The following is a 22,780-nucleotide window of genomic DNA, read 5'->3' as shown; positions in this document are numbered from 1 at the left end:
TAATCTTAACCATTAGCTGTGTCAATATTCAAAATTGGCAAATATGACTGTTGTGGTCTTTAATTTTCATTTATAAATTTGCTCTGTTGATTCATGGCATCATGTAAAATACTAAAATTAGTAACACTATAAAGAATCTTCTGTCCATCTGCAGCACAGCAAACCAAGAAAAAACCCCAAACTTCCCTTAATACAATGGCAGATCTCCTGCAAAAGGCCTCTTGTAATTTCTGGGTTTAGTTTTCAGATATAGAAATGCCTCATTTTTTTTTTTTTTAAATATTTTTAAAAGAAAATTAAGAAAATTTAAGAAGAATAAAGGCATTTTATACCAAAAGCCTAAGTTTGTGTGCTTTTCAGGTTACAACATATTCCTCACTTACAACTACCCCTAATTCAAAGTTAGGGCTCACTTATCTTTTAACCCTTTCAGGAAGTCTGTAAACTTTCCCTAGCTGCCTGCATGTCCATACAGTTCTCTAATGTCAGATAAGCTGTCAAAAACACTGTAGACACCAATTATGCACACTGCAAAGTTTTTTTGAAGTCCATTTGTTTTTCCACCTTCACAAATCCTCAAGAACTCTGCAGCAACTCCAAATAACAGCCAAGCTTTTCTTTTGCTCAGATGTCTGGGACACAAAGCAAGCCAGTTCTTGAAGGATAAAAGGTCGCTCCAGCAGTGTCCAGACTTGTCTGGAATCAAATACTTCTTAGCTTCACAGTACAAGCACAAGTTTCTGAATATCCTTGCCTACCACACCTTTCCTGACTAGCCTGCAATAGTACTTGTATACCTTCTGTAACCATGTTTCCCAGGGCTTTGGAAAAAAAGTATCCTCCACCAAGTGTTTGATTGGAGCGGGGACAGAGGTCCCACTTTTAACCTTTACACAGCTTGGAGAATCCACCTGTTTTCTGTACTGGCAACATTTCTCAGTGGACATCTTCCTCTTCAGACTGGAAATCATGTTTTGCTCTTCCGCCTGGTAGCAGAGAGAGGTGATGAACACCTGGACAGCGAGGCCTCTTTATTCAGGGGCAGCCCTGTTCACGCTGTGCCACGCCAGCTGCTGGGAACACTGCTCACACAAGGAGAGCGGCCACCTAGCTCTGATGCTGCATCACCGTTCCTCCTCTTTCCCACACCATCTTTACCACTCTGCTGACTGAAGCCACATCATAGTCTGTTGGAAGCAATATTCCCAAACAAATGGTCCACAAAGGAAACTATCTTGGTTCAGAGCCCTGGAGCTCACTATTCCTCAGGCATCAGAAATGCTGCACAATTTGCAAGTCCACCTGTCTGTGTAATCTCCACTCAGTTCACGCCAATGCCTTGTGAGTTGGTACTCAGCACCACACCCCTCAGTTGCCCTCAACAGAAGATTCTGGTGATCTGTTTCCTTCCCAGAATTGTTCCCACATCTACAATTCTCAGTAGGTATTCAGAAAAATCCCTCACCTATTTTTAAAAGGTCAGTGAGCCAGGAATACTGAAATTTAAGCGGAGACCTATGCGTATAAAATAGTTAACACAGAAAAACACATCAGGCTGGAATAATTAAATGCCTGAATGCACTGAATAAATAATACGAAACTTGTATCACTACATGTCAAGCAGACAGACAAGACTGATGTAACGATATGTACATATTACCTCAGTGTGAAAGCTATGCCTCTTGCTAGATTCTGACTGGCTGCACAGCCAGCATCCCAAATAAAGAATCCCTGTCGGTTTTCCCCACTTCTACACTGGCAGTGATAATATAATGACCATCGTGAAAGAGCACATACAATACCCTGCTGACCAGGCCAGAACATATATAGCCATTAAAACAGGAAGACCAAAGAAAGAATAAAACTCATGTAAGCCAAACCATTAATACCTGTTATGAATTGAACCAGAGACAAAAATTAATATGAAAGGAGTTTAGGAGATGTATCTCAAAGAAGTGTTCTCATTTAAAAGCCAGACAAACACACTGCATGTGATATAAAAAGAACAGTACAACACATGGAGCATTAGCATGTGAAAGAAACATGTTGCAATTATGTCATATACTGCTTTTTATATTTTATTAACAAGCAAGCATCCCTGGAACTGGTTCTATATAAAAAAAATACTTCATTAACCGATCAGAATACAAGGGAGTTATATAAATTTATTTTATGCAACACTGATTGGTTTTGAAAATTCCCATTTTTAATGTTTTAATTTCATCTTTTATTTTTTTTTTTTAAAAAATCACTAAAAGGACACAACCCACAAAAATACAATCTGTATCTGCTCTATATTTACAGATAACTGGTCACTATTAAGGCACAGATTTTAAACTAACATTTTTATGTAGCAAGTCAAATATTTGTGCATAATATAACACTAACAATATGGTACACTGTACTGTCATATTCCCTTTGTGGAATCAAATAAGTGAGAAATCTTTTTCTTCCAGTGTGTTTTGTTTTTTTGTGTGTGTGAAGCCCTATTGAAAGACAACATTGTTAATGGGAAATTCTTCACTTTGGTGTAGATGATACAAGCACTGCTCAGCAGAAGACCACATCAACTTAATACTGTAATAAAATCAGTTTCCAGTATAGTACTGTCTAGATACATAGTATGTACTTATGAAAGACTAAAAAAAAATAAAATAATCTAAGAGTGTAAAGGTTTTTTGATGCTTTAAGTTTAGGCAAAATAAGCAAGAAAGGGTTGCAGAAAATTCCGTACAAAGTGTTGCTGAATATTTATTTCATAAAAAATATTTTATAAAATTAACATGACTGAATACAATTTGATTTTCAAACACTGGTCTTGCAATTGCAAACGTTTAAATGGCAGCTTATCTGTAAGCACGTAAATAGTCCATGTGAATGGAACTATCTACATGCTTAGAAATAAGCACAAGTGTCAATAGTTATAGAGTTATAAGGTGTGGCTTCCACAAGGGTTTCCATGACGTTGCTCTTGCCCGTGTAACACACATACACACAAATATCTCAGATATGTGGATACCAACTTCTGGCATTTGAGCACAGTAACTTTGAAGTGAACAACTGCGTGCATACAAGATGCAGTTTTACATCACTCAGATCTGTAATACAATTTTAAAACCAGAGGAAGGTAACTGCTACTTAATCTACAGGGGAAGTCACCCAGCTATACACCATTAAGCAGATATGGCTGAAATTAGTACTGAGCAGTTATTTTTTGCTAACCGCAACAAAACTACATTATTGCTCAATCATCTATGCCCTCAAGTAACGGTTTCTTTAAATTCCCTTTGTGTGTGCAAATTTCTCTATACATCACTTTGTATTCTCACCATAAAAGAAAGAATTATCCAAGGAAAGTGTCAAAATATTTCTCACCCATTTTTGCATAAAAACCAACTACTGTAAATGTTATTCTAATGCCTCCTGTTAAGAGCACTTGACAGTGGTTTATGTCCATCTCAAAAGGCTTGTACATTTAACAGAAATAATTATATTACAGTAGAGGTAATTCACAACATTTTCTTATGGGAATGCTTTTCAACAAATCAACGCTTGGAAATTTCATATTGCATTGCAGAAAGAGGCACTTTATGAATTCCTTCATTATATCAAAACCCTTCATAAACCCATAACAAGACATCTGTAAGGACAGAGGAGTAATATTGCCAAATTTTTTGGACTTTCACAGTATAAGAACGCCATAGTTAGCTCTAGCCACTTACAACACGGACTCTTTCTGTTGAACATAACTTGTTTCAGAAATAGTTCATCTCCAGAGTTTTAAACACTTCTGCAGCTGACAATTACAAATCTAGACTGAACAAAACAGATGCTATTACACCTATTTTATGTAGGTCGTTTAATTGCTGCATGCATAGTCATGTAAGTAATATGCGTCATTTATCACATGGCAACAGTGCTGTCTTGTCAAGTTAGATTAGTTGTCTGTTTAATCAAACTGACAGCCCAGAGCTCGACTTTGATGAATACCTTTCATTCTCTACCATAAATCTGCAGTAGATCAGTTTAATCTGTTAGGTATTGTAGGTGTACAGAATCTAAAAATAAAAGTCTGATATAAATAAGTGTCCTTTAGTGGCAGGGTACTAAAAGTAGCCCTTTACTTTGAGACAACCATTAAAAACAGTTTTAGCGTAACAGGCAGCAGTTAAATATGACTGCAAAGGGTTAATACCACAAGGTCCATTTTGGTCTTTCATTGCGTCTGTTACAGTGAGCGAGTAGTATTGCAAGCAGCATTAGACTGCTTCGTAAGAGCGTGAAAGGACTGGTCCACTACCAGGTGGCTTGATTTTGAAAAAACTCAGTTCAGATAACTACCAGGGAGACAGAGAGAGAAGGAAAAATCTGCTCAAGAACCAGATTCTAGTACCATTATAGTGAGATGTGACTTAATGCAGGAACACCTGAAAAAATTTGATTAGTGCCAATATAAAAATTGATATGGAAATGAAAGAAATAAATTTCCACAGGACAAGAAATCAGAACATGTAAAGTGCAGAAAGACCTCAATAATTATTTTAAGCAGTACCAGAAAAATCCATCTTGATAAAACCAAAATCTATGCTCTCTGGCATCCCAGCTCTTCAGTCTTCCTTCATTCAACAAAGTAAAAATTCAGTGCATACATTATAGTTATAGGTAATAAAATACTAAACAAAGAATCCTATGTTATCATTATTATTATTATTGCAAATTCTGTCCAATCTACATGAGTAAAACGTAACCCACATTTGGTGTTTTGAAAGACAACAGGAAAAAAAAAAAGTGTTTTCTCTGTTTTTTGGCACAGTATTGTGCAGACAAAACGCTTTGGTCCTTGACACCCAAACTCCCAAAGTGCAGAGGGTGGTGTGCAGTGAAGGCTGTCCACAGGATTGCCATGTCCATCTTTACAGCTGACTGAGCCACAACTTGCTGCTACCAGCGACCACTGACACTAGCAATGTCCGAATGATACTGACGCGGCAGTCTTCCACTAGCTCCACCTTCCAGGAAGGAGGCACGGATGTTTGATGGGTCAAAGAGCTTTCTTCGGTTTTTATTCAGTTCTATAAAGGTCATACACAAAACCAAATTTCTCATCAGAAATTAATTTCAATATTTTCATCTAAACCGAAGGCAAAACTTCAATTAAACAAAATATTTTAGACAGAACAGTATGAATGGAAAGTGTCTTTGAGGTAGTTATTCAATTTAACAGTTCAACAGGAGGATAGTAAGAGCAACAGGTTAAGAGGGGATGCTTGGGATGCAGGCATTTATTTGGTGCAATTCTTATTCGGCTTTGATACAGTGTGGAGTAGATAATGTTCTGCAACACTGATTTAGATCAAATTGACATAGCTAAAATGCTTTTAAAAGGTTATGTTACAATACTCAAAAGGCTGCAGTCTTCCTGAAGGTAGATGCAAACAGAATGTACGGCTGCAGCACTACCATGCAACGTAAACTGAGAGGACAAAAAGCTTGTTAGCATCTTGATCATTTCTCACTGCAAATTCTTTATTTTAAACACAACACTGAAGCAATATTTTAACAAGGACTTTTAGAAAAAACAGATGCTCATCTCATTCAAACATGTACTCTAAGCTTGTATTAGCAACTGCTCATCCAAAATGTTTTTCCTTTCCCTACTTTTCTATTCCTGTAAACAAACTTCATGGTAGATACAAATCACTGAAAGATTTACATAAATTTTCGTGACTGCTACTGAGCGAAGTACACTGCATCTCTACACTCTTTATGCCACCATTTTAAATGCATTAAAACATTCACTAATGGCATCAGTAGAAGAGATGCAATCAGGAGAAAAATGATCTAGTGTTACAATGAAACATTTGAAGAAAACACTTCCTCTGATACAGATTCACTGCCTAGACAACGATGACAGAGCACTACTATAATATGAAATCTCATGCTATTTATTACAATTAGGAAAAAATCTAGTTACTACTACAACAAATTGTAAGAAATCACATTTGGCCTTCATCTTTCTGCATGGAGGCTGTAAGACGACCTTTTAAGTAAAGTGGGTTGGAAAAATTCCAAATGAGAGTTGCTGCTTCTTTTAAAACCTATGCATTCTGCAGAAACAATTGGCCTTGGGAAAATCCCCAACAAATCTTAAACAAAAAAACCCCAAACAAAACCAAAGTCCTTCCAAAAACCAGAAAGTTTTTCCCAGTATGATGACTGCTCTGCTAAGCAATAAAGTAGAGGACAGGGAACCGATTTTCTGTCTGGTACCATTTCTGACTGGTATGTAGTGCCGGTTCAGACTCTGCTGCAGAGTCTGTAATCCCAGAGCTTCTAGGACCCACAGTTTTGGGCATAAAAGAAAGTTCACAGTCTGCTAGGAAACAAACATTTTACCAAGCTCCAGCTTTACAGGGGGGCAACAGCATTACGCGACTGACATCTTACTTGGTAATGTGCAAGCTCTATAAAGGCTGGTTTTAACTGCCTTCTGAGGGGCAGGCCAGTATGACCTATGGATACTAGATTCTTCCTTTTCAGTCTTTCCAAGATCCTTTGTCAACCCTAAACACACAACTGGAGAAGGATACAAACAATACTTAAAATCAACAAGTGATAATCTGTGTTATTTACCTGAGATTGCAAGCAGCATTTTTCTTCTGGCACCAAAAGTGGTAATTCCTAACTCTTTCAGATCTTGATCAGTAAGAGTAAGGAATGTCTGCAGATCAATCTAGTAAAAAGAAACAGGAAAATTATGCAAAACAAGTCTCTCCCCCAAAGTATTAAGCCATGAATGTGGTTCAGAATAGCTTCACAACTTTTTTCTTGCTGTTTACATGCAAATAGGTTGGCAGAGTAGCTGTAAAATGCAGTAATCTTTGCTTTCCAATGGCTTCTTCACACAGGTGCTCAATTTGCTACTCTGCATTTCTGACACATAAGCTAAAAAATGAGCAGTTTCAGAAGAGCACAAAAGATCAAATAATCTTATTTGTGACTCTTGGGATTTTGATTATTTACCACAATTGCTACAATGTACTTGGGAACAGTCAGGTATTACGTGTTTGTAGATATAGCAGGTGCCTCAGACTGTAGGAGGTTAGCAGAAGATGATTGCTCAACTACCGGTAACACATTTGAATTAAAGCAGAGAGTATATCCCAGCATTCCAAAGTGGATGCAACCATGTATATTTATAGATTTTTTTGCTCCCAATACAATTCAAAGAAACATAGTGGCAAATTGTTTAGTTTTCACTCTGGCCAAACTACTTGGCCCATCTCACACCTCATCAGCAATTGAGGTAAGAAAAGCCAAAACAAAAACCTACCCATCAAACAAAAGCCATCTTTAGTGTTAGAAACCAACACAGCCATCTCTCCTTTTTAGGAGAGTAGCTATGATAAAAAGAAAGGATTAATGATGGGATAATATGACTATTATTAACATGCATGGAAGTACAGGGAAGATGGACCTGAGGAGCTGTACACAGAACTGAGGCACAGCTGGATTTATTTGTTCAGATTGAGGACTGACCTGGCCACTTTCAAACTGGTTTACAGGCAAACCCATGCCAGTGTCTATCCTACACCTGCCAGTGCTTTGCAATCCAAAAAGAGTTCATTAGCTCAGGTGCAGCCAATTCCTACGCACTTTTGTGCACAGGAATAAAATTCCCCTGCAGCACTTAAACTGCATGATTGGAGGGAGGCAAGAAATTCTGGCAGGCAACGCAGCAGATCCAGCTGCTTGTGGGCTGAGACAGCAGCAAGACGCTTCAGTGGACTCGGGATGATTCTGTGAGTGCACACACACGAGTGACTTAGTGAAGAGGAGAAGGTAGAAATTTGCCTCATGTCTACCCTTGGAATAATGTAGTACACACTGGAATGTTCCCTTGCTATGTGCAGTTTTCCTCTCACGGAAGCAAATCTCAAGCTAAGTATTGGTACACCACAGCAACTCACGCAACATGAATGGAAGGTTCTCTTGGAGTTTGGTCTTCGTGAACACAGACAAGGTACTCGTAATGACATGGCAATCTGTGCAAGAATCCACTTGGTGTGGTCTATTAGGAGAAATCATGCAGGTGCAAATCCAAGACCAACAACTGGTGCATAAAGATGCAAAGCAGACCATGGGTCCAGAACACAGTAAGATGCCAAATCCAGCTGTCGTCCTTCTCCTGTACCGCATGAGATACTGACACAAACCACACAGACACCTGTTTTGCTCCCTAGTACACTCAGTTCCAGTGGTGTGACACACACAACTTCCGACATACAACTACAGTGCTTTCAGGACAAGCTCAGCGGCTCTGTGTCTAAGCCTGTAGAGTCTTGCAGCTGGCCTCACTGTACTTTTGTGACACAGTTAAATCTGTCACCAGAATAAGCCACCTGCAGGTAACCAAGTTGATTCTACCTACGCAGTATTCTACAGGTACGAAATACTACCAACTGTGATTAGCTGGTACAGATGTGGAAAGCTCACACAGATGACTGACCATATATCCCTCTGCTGGGAGCGGATCAAAGTCAACTGGCATGTAGAGGAAGAAGCAAGGGATGAATATGTGACCTCAACATCAGCTGCAAAAATACACTACTCCTGAAAGCAGACTTGAGTTCCATAACCCAAACACTAAGTTGACCAAAAGCCATTATATTCTAGTTAGCATCCTAGTTTACAAGTAGGAGCCAAGGTTTAAATTTCTTTGAAAGAAAAACATCTGAAACCCTAGTTTAATTATTTAAGTATAAATCAAAGGTTCAGGACAAAACAGTACTCATGTCCAGGCTGGCTATCTGGAAACTTAGATACATAGTACAGCTTTGAAAGAACAGCTCACAGAAAATCCTGTCACAAAGTGAGACTTCTTAGTGGCTCTGGTCAAAACACAGAACAACTACTGCTGGAAATCATGCTACAAACACAAAGGTGTCTTCCACAGGAACACTAACCTCTTGCTGTTGGAATACGTCTGTGTATTTGCCCAAACCAAGTTTGCTGAAGAGCTCAGGCAGATCAGATCCCTTAAACAAAGTGTTCAGGTTGCAGCCATTGCTTCCTGTCAGCGAGGAAATGCAGTCCATGTAATTGCTGCTACTGAGATAGTGTTCAGCTGAAAGGGAAGAAGTGCACTTTTTAGTCACATCACAGAAGAGCATAGTTTTCTGTCGTATCAACACTGTATTCAATTAGATCATTAAATTAACAAAACATTTAAATTTTATTATTCAGCAAAAAAAGCTTCTCAGTGCTCTGACAGAATGAACAGCTTAGAGGAAATTTTTTGTTAATTAAATTCTAGGGTTTTTTTCTATGGAAAGATATTTGGGTAAATCTTTTAAGCAATAAAATCACATTATGTGAACTGTCATAAGTATAAGTAAGTATAAGAAGTAAGGAACTCCTTATAGGAACAGCTGCAAGACCTCGCTGCTTTTCCTCCTCTTCAGCCTCCTCTCCTCTTTTTGAAAATATTCAACTGGAGAAAACACCATTGTACACAAATGCAACCAGCCCTCTTTGGTCTGGATGGGGAGAAAACCATGCTGGAGCAATTCCTAGTAAAGGAACTACATAATACCCACTTGATTTGGCCATTATTTTAGTATAATTCAGACAAAACCCAAATGCAATAGTTTTATAAAAGATTAAAACCAGAAGAAATACGCTCCCTACACAATTTTAAATTACATTCCTAAAAGGTGTATCTTTAAAAAAAAAAAGTTTCCAGAGTAAGGTTATTATACCCAAGTAAACCAGTTTAGCAGCGCAATCCCCTTCCTCTGTGGGTGCATACTGATAGGATGTAATCACATAGTTCATAAATATTATTCCTCATGCTGCATAAGAAAAGGATAGCTCCCGGGGAGTCCGTCAGGCTTTTGTGTAAAGGGGGCTACAGACACAGAAAAGAGTAACAGTGAATGTGTAAGAGGCTTGCAGGAGGTAAAGGAAACTTTCCCAGCTGAGTAAATTAAGATTGCCTCAGAGACTTCTGCTATGGCCTTCACTATAGAACGCCAATAGGATGTGAAAACGACCATTTTTCACAACTGGCTATGCTACATTTCTCGTTTTCTGGGCACAAACTACCTAGAAGCATTTGAGATTTGATTTACAATTCAGAGAATTTCTACAAACCTCAGCTCCATTTTGGAAAAGAGTTTTAAAATACAGCAAACTGCTCAATGTTGAAAATGGGAACGTCCATTTTGACAAATGAAGCAATAACTCAGCTGATTTTTTTAGACTTAAAAAGGTGGTGCCTTAATTTCCTCACTATCCGAGTAAGATCACGCTAAAAATACCCAAACAGAAGTTCACGATCCTGTACTCGGAGCAAACGATGCAAGGTCATGTATTGAAAACTCAGTATTAAGAAATACTGGTGCAGTCAGGAAGCATTATCTTAAAAACAAAGAAGAAATTCAACACTACTATACAACTGTGTCCATAAAGACTTCATTTTAGTACTCTGGCACATTATTATTATTATGCATTAAGGTAAATAGCTATGAGTTGGCTGAACAAATGTATTTCTTTTGTTCTTCCTCTGCATATTTCATTCTGTGGGAAAGCTACAGCAGCTATAGAACAGCTTTCCCCGCTGTCAATGTATTCACGTTTCTAATTTTCTTCTAATGTATATATAAATACAATTTAATCCTTATGTGTTTTGATTAACCTAGAGCTTCCATTTTTGTCCAATTACCTTGGAAACATCAACAGCTGGATTTCAAAGAAACTTTTAATTGTTTCTGATCTGTGAGTACTTAGAATATGGTATGCAGCCATTCAGATGAGCTAATGTGCTTTTTAAAATCATTACTAATCACGAGTGTACCAGCCATGAATATTTTCTCTAACTGAAGCTATCCTTTCTTTCAATGTCCAACTTTTAATGTGTACTTAGTAGTTAATCTCGATTTAGGTTTTATTCAGCCTTATAAGAAAAATGCACAAAAAAGTCAAAACAGCCACAGTAATTTCCCCATAATGCAGTTAGCATGGACCAGTATTCTCTACCTTCATTTTTCACTCTTACACAAAGGCATATATTAAGTTATTTAAAAATGAAACTAAGTTTCAAGGAGTTCAACCAAAGTAAAATTTTAATCTGTAAATATCAAACATTATACAGCCTGTATCCACAGAAACCAGAGTTAGAAATCATGTGCTAGGCCATGCCAGACATACGGACAGGCTTTTTTATCACCATAAAGAGAACTATGCCTTAAAATTCAGTATCACCACAGATTTGAGACTTATCCACAACTGAGTACATAGCCCAATAAAGACCTGTTGCATCGATAACAGAGATAGTCTACCTTGATCTAAAAATCTATAGGTCTGTTTTCAGTACACCTTGGAAAACCCCTTCCAAGACAAGAGCTTTCAAGCAAGAGTGTCTTGCATTTTAAAAATTTCCTTAAAAGTTTTCCTTTTGGACCATCATTTATGTATCATATTATACAACCTTGCATACATTTTCACTTTTCAATTTGTAAAGAAGTTTACTTTACAGGTAATTGCCAGTAATTTAAACCCCTAGTGATTTCAGGACACATTTATATTAAAATAAATATTCACCGATATCAATATTTTATCTTTTTTTTAGTCAGATCATAAGAAATTATTAACCTGATTTATTTTGTTTCCGTTTGGGGCTGCCAATTGAGGACACAAATTCATTGTGGGCTGTGGGTCCAAGCCCATTACGGTCTCTCCAGTTATCAGATTCACTGCCACTTCCCAGGTGCTCCCGGCTGTTGGACCGTGACAGAGACATCGATGAGCCCTGCAAATCACAAAAAGAAAATCTGGGCTGGTTTTGCTGAGAAATTCCATTGTGACTCAGATGTTCTCTTTGAAGCAGCTCAATTAAAAAGACAACAAAACAAAACAGCTTTTAATGCTTGCAAACATTCTTTTGGCAGTTGATCAATAGCCAAATAATTGCAAATGGACACAAAATCAGCAGGTGTGCTCAGAACATATGCAGTTTGCCAAAGTTATTTAAAGACCATGCTTCAAAATAAATTGCTCAGTATTTCCATGTTTGTTTCCAAAATATCCCAGGATATCAAATTCCCACGCAAATTCTAGACAAAGTCTATTGACTAAAACCCTTCATGGGGAAGAGAACATAAAGGCACATTATATCTGGAGAAAAGGGCATCAAGTACACAAAACTCGCTAACAGTATTGTATACAATAGAACAACAGTTCTGCAAAGGTTTGTGAATTTGCAGATTTTTTTAAAAATAGATTTCCATATTCCTGTAAAATATGAATTATCAACTCTCATCACTGTGGGTCAGAATGTTCCAAAATAAGGAATAGTATCCCCTGAAAGTAGCAGTTAACTACGGAATTGGGTGGGGATGTACCAAAAAAAAAAAGATGGACATTATTAATACCACACATTTACATGAACTAAAATCTGTGGAGACAAATGAATAATTTAATTCTATACACTTGCAACAAATTCCAATTGAAAAACATGACTTAGGAGGCAGCAATCATTTCTACTATTCAGGAAAACTGACATCACTGGGGGGAAAAAAAAAAAAAAGGGCAAAATCTCCTTGTTATTGGCAAAATTGCAAAGGTGTGAGCTATGGTTAGTAAGAATTAACAAATGAAGAAAGGCTTACAGAGAGCCTTACAGAAGAGTAAGAAAAAGCACGACCTCCACATTACATTACATTGTAGTGATGGCTACGAGTTGTGAAGTAAAACAAATGTCATCCAACGTTTCTAGAAAACTGGCCGCACAGTAAAATACCATTGTGAAGATGTTTGGTGAGCTTATTTTACAAATTAACTTCCCAGACATTAGACTTGAATACCAATACTACGTCTGTTCAAAGACTTCAGCGCACGACTCAAACATGCATGTGTACGGAATAAGCATGGCAGTACTGCCTCTAATACAAGTTATGTTGAAGACTGCTAAACAGAAGGGGGATACAAGGAAACCAAGATTTTTAGCTTCCCCAGATGTTTCCACAATAGCTTATACCAAAAAATGGAAACCAGAGCTGGAACATGCTATCATTTCACTGGAGAGATTGAAGCCTGTGGTTTGCAAGTAGGCAGAATTCAAGTGCCTAAGTGTTCATTGTTACAGTGACATGCCTGCTTAGTAACTGTTAGCAGTGCGTCATGGTCTGGGAGAAACCCCCCACCCCAGCTCTAACACTATAGAAAGTATGTAAAAAACCCCCGCCATTCGCAGATGCTGGTTGTAGCTTTTTTTTCTCCCCCTAGTTACTACTGCAGCTCATTACAAGTATCCAAGCCTATTACGTGGAGTTGAATGACACGAAGTTCACGTGTCAAATGGGGAACACCAAGGCACATTTTTACCACGGCTGAGTATTTCTTTTCCATTAAAAGATAGGTATAATCTGGAGAAAATGCTTTATGAAGTCCTGAAGAAACGTACATTTTATGTTAAGTAGGCCAGAAATAAAGATGTGTCTTTATGGAATTTGGGAAAGATTACAGCAAGGAAATGCACTAAAAAACCTTCAGAACTGCTTTGAAATGAAAGGAAGAGAAGTTCCCTGAAGGTTCCCATGGTAGGACTCTGAAGAGACTTGCTGGATGCTGTAAGCTGGCTTCTCCCTGGGAATTTCTGGGTCCAGTGAACAGTACACAGAGAAAGCTCCTCCAGTTCTACAGCTCTTGTCAACAGAAGATGAGCTGCAGCTATTCCTTGTTCTAACATTCTGCTCCACCATGCAGTGACTTGTGTTATATAGTTTGTTATATACACACTGTTTTAATTACATCACAAAATTTCTACCACTTGTCTATAACTATAGAGACATTTGGTCCCATAAGTTGCTTAGTTTCTTTACACAAATATATTTTCAGAAATAGACTCCTATAAAGCTAGAATAAGATTTAGAAAGTGGATAAAATTTTGTGTGCTGAGCTGCATGTATTCCATATGCCTTAATATTTACATAAGAAACACTTCCCACCATAAAAAAAATTAAATATTTAGAACCAGAAGAAGAAAGCTACAAGACTTCTTTTTACAAAAGTTACAATTATTTCTCAAGAGAAACAACTGTATCATTCAATAGAAATAAACTTCCACTACAGCAGTTTTTCATACCTCGTACGTAGTTGTCATAGATGGCTTGTACGATACATGATTCGCTCTTCTTAGTTCCTTGATAGTTTCTGCAGGCATAGACTTAGAGAACCCCAAACCACTCCACGTATTTGTTGGAGTTCTCACTTCTGTTACAACTGGCTTCTTTAACATAGCTGGAAGAAACAGACACAGATTAGTAAATCTCAGCCTTAGTAAAGGTATTGAGATGATAGTCCTGAAGTTATGTATGCTAGCAGACCTCAACCCACCTAACCATAAACACTAAACATCTCCACTTGCTACCCAGCTTGAATCCTACCCTTCCTTAAGGCAATTTATTCTGTCAAAAGACAGTTAAACCCCATAGGTCTGCAAGGAAGCCAGAAGAATTATATCTGTTTCAAAAAGAGGGGTTTCTGGTTTTCTTTTGGTGTGGGTGTATTTGGTTTATTTTTAAACGGGGTCAAATATATGCTTAAGCTCCTTACCAATTTTGTAACTTAATTTATCCCTGAAATACGGAGAAACTTTGCTAGTGACAAACACCTTAAAGTTTAATTTGCATCCAAATAAAATCAAGTATTACAGCTATGAGGTCTCTGAAAACAACATGGATCATTTGCGTATGAATATACTCACACAGACAGCATCCCATCTGCAAGCTGTTTATACTGTATTTTATACAATGTTTGTGTTAAGAAGTTTTTGCAACATGAAAACTAATATACAAATGTTTCACTATCAGCTTTAGGTTTGATTAAAAATCAAATTACAAAATAGAAACTTCAGAAAACTTGCAGCCATGTACTAACACATTTCTCAAAAGCCACTGTTTATCCACATACCTTTGGTTGCTAATAGCTTCTTCTGTTCGTAGTCAAATGCCTAAAAATGAAACATGCAGAAGACTGCTTAATTGACATTCTAACTGAATGCCATCCCAGTACTCAGCTCTTTGTAAAAAACAAGGATTTTGGAGCAGCCAGTGAATACATCTAGAAGAAACCTGAACACAGTTATTTGATAGTAGTCCAGTTAGAGCCTTAGTTACTTGAAATGTTCACTCAAACACAGGTAACAAAGACTTTAAGTAACTACCCGGTATCCATTTCAGTGAGGCTGCAGCAGTATTTACAGAATGTTTAGGTATAAATTCTATTTAATTTTTTTTTTTAAAAAAGAAATTTTTCAAGCATAGTTTCTCTTCCTTAATCATCTGTTCTTAGCATTTAAAGCATTTTTCAACAGTACAAAAAAGATAAATATATTTATCTTAGACAGTAAATCTAGGCACCACAGTTACTTTTAATAATTTTTCAAGTTTAGTTCTTCCCCACGCACTCATCTTCTGAAAGGAAAAGAACATATGTTTTGAGAGTGCAAAAAAAAATATTTGTGTTTGCACAACCTATGACGGTGGAAGATTTGAAGTTTAAATACTCCTGGTTAAATAAGTTACACTTTGAATTCCGGATTAGCGAGTCTAAACACACACAAAACTACAAAAGAAATCAGTATTTAGCCCAAAGTGTTGAATTCACTACTTGAAATCACTAGAGAAATAATTAAGGAGAAGGGTTGTAAAACACTAACTTTAATCTTGTCCCACTGCTCCATGCAGTCCAATTATGCCCACACACTGGTAGATCTATACTGAAAACTACTCTGTTACTATGGCTTGACAAAAGGGTCTCTCTCTCTAAGAGCTGCCATAACATATATTAGTATAGTAGTAGGCTCAAATTAACCAAGTAGGAATAGTACAAGAAAAAGAAAAACAAGATATCCATATTTGTAAAGCAAAACCAGTGTAGTTACTGCAGTATGATCCCCCTGTATATGAACCCGTAGCTATAGAAAAAAAAGAAACCATTGACACTGCTTATGAAGAGTTGTAAAGTGTCTTTTGAAGATATAATTCTCTCTTCTCAAAGCAACGAATGACAATGTAAGATTTTTTACATACAATGATGCTTGTATAGACTAATATAGCTATCCAATATGTTCTGTACTTAATTTTTTCTTATTCAGCTGAAGCATAAGGACTTCTTTGTCTTCAAAACTTTTAGTTAGCCCACTTCTCAGCTGAAAGAGTTAATGACTTTGCTGGGAAATGCTTTTACTGAAACAGTTATGACAAGTACATATATTAGTCAGTCACCTTTGCATTCCGTGGCAATTTCAGTTTGCAGTTATCCAGTTTTGCGCTAGATTTGGGTTTACTCAGGAAAACGTACCTGCATATTTACATATGACGGCTGCGGAGCTAGACGTGCTCTTTCAGAGTTCTGCTGGGCAGCTGCTGCTCGCTCTGCTGCCCGTTCACTTCCAGGAGCCTTTTTATCAGCCATGGGACTTTCAGAAGCACTTAACTCTGCATCTGAGAGCAGCCTCTCTGTAGTACTGCAGGTGCAAAGTCATTATTAACTCCAGTCGTGTTTTTCACAAGCAGTGAACATCAATGCAATTTCGATAATCGAGCTTTTCTTGCGAGGTTTGGCAGCAAAATCGAAGAAATGCCAGTATACAACATCTCAGTGTTTTTTAGCAATATTTCCAAATTTCTCAGCTTCCCTTTACTTGTTTCTCTGTCACTGGAACAAGGCATTTATTGCTGCTTCTTATATTATCATGCACAAGGCATAGTTTACACATTCAGATTTGAGCTGTCTGGTACCTGGAATTATCACATGCAATCCTTACATAGTGATTTCATGACATTTAACCTTGCTCAGGCCAGGAGTTCATCAGTTCCAACAGATTGATAGTATAAATAGATAGAATAAAGAGAGATGCATAATAGGGACTAAGAAAGTTAGCGTGGGTCTACTTGCTTTTAAAGCTTCAGTAATTGCAGTCCTACAAGCCAAAGCACCTCTTAAAGTAATCCTTTCTTTCTAAAAATCAGCCACATTTTATGCCCACTCTAGAAGAATGTAAGTTCTTATTTCAGTGCAAAGTGATCATGTTTTAGATACTGTAGACGATCCCAGAAAAATGCCTTGAAGAAACTGTGAGCATTATTATCCTCAACAACAAGAACAAGACATACAAACAACCGAGCACGGTTAGCAGGTATCCTTGGATTGCTAAACAATGAGAATAGAATTAATGAAATACATAACATAGCTTTAACAGCATCAGTAAGTAACGTAAGAGAAAATATGCATCTCAAAAGAGCGAGGATGAACAGTTCCCAAAAGGAATAGTGAAAGCACTACTTTATGTAGATCAGACAAAACATTGCGTTAAGCACAAAACTTGTGTTGCCAAGACATACTGTGACTCAAAAGAGCCTTTCCCCCTGCTGGCTCATTACAAAAACAACCAAACAAAAAAATAATCGAGACAAGTGTTTGAGAACATGCTGTTATGCCCTGAATATCATTTTTCTAAGAAGAAAACAGCCTCAGGTACACACAAAAGGAAAAAGGCTGCCTGTTAGGAATTTTCTTAACGCAATCAATAAATAAAGGAAAGAGCAAAAATTTATCCTTTAGAAATAGGCAATAAAAGTTCCTCTTGAAAAATCTCAATTTTTGTGGGAGAGGAAATGCATTTACTTTTTTCAAACCAAAGAAAAATACTTAGGATGTACAAAAAGTATTCAAAGCTTGCAATTATCAAATTGGGGGGGTATATTAATGTGACTAAAAATCACCTATGTGACTAAAGATCAAGCCTAATTCATACCAGCTGAGTATCTTAGGACTGAACCACCCCTTCTATGTACAAAACCACATTACGTATTTTTGCACGGCAAAAGTTCCACTAATCTGTATTTGTACATATAACTTACTGTAAGTGAGAGTTTTTGGTGCCTTGCAGTAACTCAACCGTTTGTCTCTTAGTACAGGCCTGTTTGGAAGAGCTCATCATCTGCTTCAGATCACTGGCATTTGCTGAATGGGACGGACTTCTTGGCATGCCCACTTCAACAAAAGCATCATTGCAACCTACAAGACCAATAAAGAGAACAGTTAAACAGAAACCCTCTTATGTTCTAGTGAACTTACTGAAGCAATGACAACTATAGAACAAAATCTGCTCTTCTTCCTTACAGTATTATTGTAGTCTTCAAGGATAACAACTTGGCCAAGATTAAGAAGTCAGAAAGCTAAGCTCGAATGCACAAAGGTGGTGTTAGTATTCACACATATAGCAGATGCACCAGGTACTTTCTTTTTCAAAAGATTTTAAGTAATATTAGTCAACATTAAATCTGAAGACTGACAATCAGAAGTGACTAAGTATTTTGAACAAATTTGATTTTATATCCAGTTTTAATAAACTTGCCAGGTGCTCAGATAACTTTTGCTGGAGTAAAAGCTCCTCTTTTGATGTTCAAATACCTTTAGAACGTGTTCTTACAAACACCACCTTCATTGGGCAATGTACCTTTTATTCAATTCAGCATTTCAAATGACCACAACCCTTAATAAAACAGCATCTCCTTGTTGATCAGTATTTGCAAGGGAAACAAGGCCTTTACACATGTTTGCTGGAGTTTGAAGTGGCATTTCCTCCCTCCAAGAATGACAGGAACGGTTCATTAGTTCCTGTAGCTTTAAAAGGCAGCATAACCGAAACACTGTTATGAAATATGCAAATAAAGTCTGTTTGCTAGTGTCATCTAGGTTTGATCTACACAATTTTCTGCAATAACCTTCTCAAAGGCATTCACTTTTTCCTTTCATTAAAAAGCAAAAATACAACATTGTTTAAACCAGCATAGATTGTTTTAAGTGATGAAGTTATGCTGCTGTAAAACATATTAGAGTTTTCATAGGTTACTTCCCTCTGCTCTTAGGTAATAAATTAAATGTTACAAGTGAATTTATGTTGACTTAAAGTGTTTCTATCAACAGTGCAGCTCAGACACTACAACTTCTGTTTACTTTCTCTGACAACGAATCTGGCAGATCCAGTGGTATTTTCCTTCAACATGGTTGCAAAACCAATGCACAGGCAATATCTCTACACTTTTGTTTCATGAACTGTACATTGACTGCACAAACATTACCAGATGAAAGAACAGAATGTCAAAATCTTACCTTCTGCGCTATTTGACTTGGCAGCTACTTGTTCTGAGGCACCATGAGTACTTGCTTGTCTTACCGGATCACTGTGGTTTGTGCTCAACACATTTTCTCCTAGTGATGTGGCAGACAGTGCGGCATACTTGATATTTGAGGTCTGAAATGATTGTCAAATATCAAAGTGATGGTTATGCTTAAGAAAATATTGAAAGAATTTCCCCTTTCTACCTCTGCAGAAGAATAATATGCTTGAACATTCAATTTTTTCAATCTTTAGGTCATAGGTTGACAACACCACTGTTCTATTTCTAAACTTGGAGGCTTTAAGGCTCTACTAATGTGTCTATAGTTTTCTCTTCAGCTTTTCTTAGCAAAGGTGTATCACAAACGGATCTGGTTCTACAGAGATAATATTACTTACCTTTACATGACCATTTAAAGAAGGCGAGCCTTTTTTCATCTCTGATTGCATGCCATTAACATGGACTTCAACAGGAGTCAAGCCTGGTGGTGGAGATGGAGTGTTTTGACTATAATTAGGTACTCCAGACAACAGAATACTAGTTAAGGTTGCTTGGGCAGTAGATGGTATCATTAGGTGTGGAATCGCAGAAAAACCTGTAATAAAATTTGGTCATGTTCCGATTAAGTTTCTCAGGCATTACAGCACTTTACATAAATCTCTATGCAGCTTTGGTTGTAGCATGAAGGAAGTTTCCATTAGAACTGCATGTCAACAACATAATGCTTTGTCTAACTATTACTTTGTAGGTTAACACAGTTTTCTATATAAAACGAATTAAAACATTGCATGTGGCAGCATGTCATAAGTTTGTATTAAGTTACAACTTTCAATTTGCATATTTATTCATCTGTGAAGAGAAATTTAAGAATTGTTAAGGTTCTAAACAATGAATGATTCTGGACTTTTGTCATTTTAATACTCAAGTGTTGCACAGTTCATTTAATTCACATTTAACTTGTACCAACCTGTGGTATTTGTGTTAGCAAGAGATGTTGCCCATAATGTGGGACTAGGTGTGCCTGAACTTGGACTCTGTAAGGGACTCACAGAGCTATTAAGGGCATTCAACAGAGAGTTTGGAGCAGTTGAGGTGTTGACTGACAGGGCTGTTGGACCTAAAAGGCCTGAAAAAAATTAAGCAATGGAGTATTTAGCGAAGACTTACAGAAAAGCATTTTTCACAAAAGTACCAACTAAAACTAAAACAACAAAACCCCACTAAATGGCACCAACATGTATTTTACAAATTTTAACATTAAACCTGCTGTTGATTTGGTGCACAGACTACAATAAGAATGCTTGTTCTTCAACTGAGAATCGTATCTAAGAACTGGAGCATCCTTTATGTCCTTCTAACGGACTAAATATTGTCACAACAAGAGTCTGCACCAACTGCTTCTCAGCCCCACCATCCCTGTGTATCCCCTCTATTGCTTCTGTCAGCGTGTTTCGAAGAAGCATCACTTAAGAGACAAGAAAGCAACCGCACTGGGCCTTGAAGGCTAGAAGCTTTTGGAATTCTCTAACGCTTTAACACAATTCCTTATGCAAAACACACATCTAGTCCTTCCTTTCTAGTACAAGTGAATTAAGTTTCAAACAAATACCTACCTATAAAAAAAAAAAAAAAAAGATGCATATAGAATATAATGCATACCAAGTCCAGTGAGTCCTAGCCCCGCTGAGGACAAGATATCCAAACCAGGACAAGACAGACCAACAGGGCACGAGACAGTAGAGGGGTTTGACGCTATAGTGACTCCGCTACTTTCAAGTCCCAAGAGACATTTCCGTGCCTCGTACATATTTAAGGCATTTCGTTCAACACTTTTTACAATCACAGACTGTAGGGAAAGAAAAACAACAAAACCACAAAAACAGTGAGTAACAACCATCTAACACGGATCTGCAATACGCAACTTCTTAATACTCCTTCACTGCTATCAGTAACATAGCAGTGTGAGACAGTATGAGATAATGTCCATTAGCAACTATTCAAATTCAGTAGCCTTGATGGTAAGTTTAGGGATTCTGTCAGCACTTGACGACAAGAATGATTAAAGAACTTTCCATCTAAGAAAAACAATTACTGTACCTTGGCACTACTTGATATATTCAATCTTAAGTGCCCCAGGATCTAGAGAAATGAATCACTAATTAAAATCTTATCTTCTCTTTTATCTCAGGTCTATACCTTAAAGTGGACAAAAGAGTTGTTCATATTAAATGAATCTGTTAAATTCATTTCAAGTAACAAATGCCTGGAAAATTGCAAAAACATTATTTCTCATACATTCTCTACACTGTTACTGTATTATTTTATATATCCCTACACAGTGAACCTTAATTACTGACAGAATGGAATGCTCATTTAATATTTTGAAATTTTTGTCTGTTATGGCATTACATACAACAACACAGATAACAGAGTTGCCTACCCACACTCGCCTGAATATTTTACAATGAACACCACCCATTCAAAGTATTTTGTTATTCTGTTTCTTGTGGTTCTTTTCAACATCTTGTGTAAAACACAGTCAGACTTCTCATAGTCAAATTATTTGGTTTTTTTTGACTTGGGTTTTTTTGTTTGTTTAATCCTGATTGCTAAAGAACACTGCAGTTACATGGATGAGCTGCAATTTAAGAGGAATTTCTTTAAAAACAAATCAAGAGTAGTTCTAGTTAGATAAAATAAATAAAATATGAGACAAATTATATTAGCATATTCCATACAAAAGTTAATCTCTGTATTGTCAAATATTTAATTAAAGCCAAATTACCAAAGAAGAGCTGTTGTAATATTTAAACTGGTATTTCAAGCAGAACATATATATATGCCTTTTACCATTTTATGATCCATTAATTTAGGGATGAGCAGCAGTTATGTCAACTCATCAACTCTGACAAATTGTCATGAAAGCCTAAAAAGAATACATTAGCTTTTCACCAACCTTGCTTGGTTGCTTTGGCTTTGGTTTAATGCTTATGAAGACATCTAACTGCTCCATTAACTGTGTTATAAACTGTGGTTCTACTTCAATTTCTTCCTTCATATCAAACATCAGCACAAGGGGAAGGCAACCCTGAAAACACAAGACAAATATTCATAAGTCATACAACATTTTCCCATGAAAAGGTTAGCAATAAACTGAAACAGAGATTGTAACACATGTACATCATGATACATGTACAGAAAAAGCAGCAAGGATGAAATTTTAAGTCAAGTAATTTCCTTGTATGCGAGAATACAGGTGTATCTTTCTATTCTGGGATTCTGAACAAACAGTTTGGTGGTATAAGGGTGAAATGATCTGTCGAATGTTTGAAATCCCAATCAGCACATACACAACCAGCATTAGCTATTTATATAGACTTAGAGATGTCCAGAGGATTCAAATTAAGAAACCACTATTATCTACCAAATCAGAATAAAATATTGTCAGGAATTGATAGCAGGACTCACACACTCAAATAGCTCAAGTTAAACGATGTTTGAGATAAGAAAACAATTCTGACAAAAATTCTCTAAATCACGATTGCCTAATTCCTAACTTTTACCTTTCTCTTCCCCTGTCCTGGATCAGC

The 22,780-nt window shown here is 37.0% G+C and overlaps 1 protein-coding gene across 1 annotated transcript in view; it reads right to left on the bottom strand.

Moving 5' to 3' along the window:
- Positions 1-2,062: 2,062 nt before the first annotated feature.
- Positions 2,063-22,780, bottom strand: part of BICC1 (BicC family RNA binding protein 1) — a 109,259-nt gene continuing 88,541 nt past the window's right edge. The window contains exons 9-21 of the mRNA XM_037400683.1: positions 22,147-22,278; positions 20,850-21,036; positions 20,158-20,316; positions 19,589-19,785; positions 19,183-19,324; positions 17,928-18,084; positions 16,366-16,531; positions 14,974-15,013; positions 14,147-14,301; positions 11,656-11,812; positions 8,967-9,127; positions 6,634-6,733; positions 2,063-5,072 (exon numbers count right to left, since the gene is read on the bottom strand). Of these exons, the coding sequence (XP_037256580.1) occupies positions 4,942-5,072; positions 6,634-6,733; positions 8,967-9,127; positions 11,656-11,812; positions 14,147-14,301; positions 14,974-15,013; positions 16,366-16,531; positions 17,928-18,084; positions 19,183-19,324; positions 19,589-19,785; positions 20,158-20,316; positions 20,850-21,036; positions 22,147-22,278 (1,884 nt within the window). The 3' untranslated portion in view covers positions 2,063-4,941. The remainder of the gene's footprint in view (positions 5,073-6,633; positions 6,734-8,966; positions 9,128-11,655; positions 11,813-14,146; positions 14,302-14,973; positions 15,014-16,365; positions 16,532-17,927; positions 18,085-19,182; positions 19,325-19,588; positions 19,786-20,157; positions 20,317-20,849; positions 21,037-22,146; positions 22,279-22,780) is intronic.

This window comes from Falco rusticolus, chromosome 9 (assembly GCF_015220075.1).
Source record: "Falco rusticolus isolate bFalRus1 chromosome 9, bFalRus1.pri, whole genome shotgun sequence".
In the NCBI taxonomy this organism is placed as follows: domain Eukaryota; kingdom Metazoa; phylum Chordata; class Aves; order Falconiformes; family Falconidae; genus Falco; species Falco rusticolus.
The sequence above is the reverse complement of the archived record's forward strand: the minus strand, read 5'-3'. Positions and strand labels throughout refer to the sequence as shown.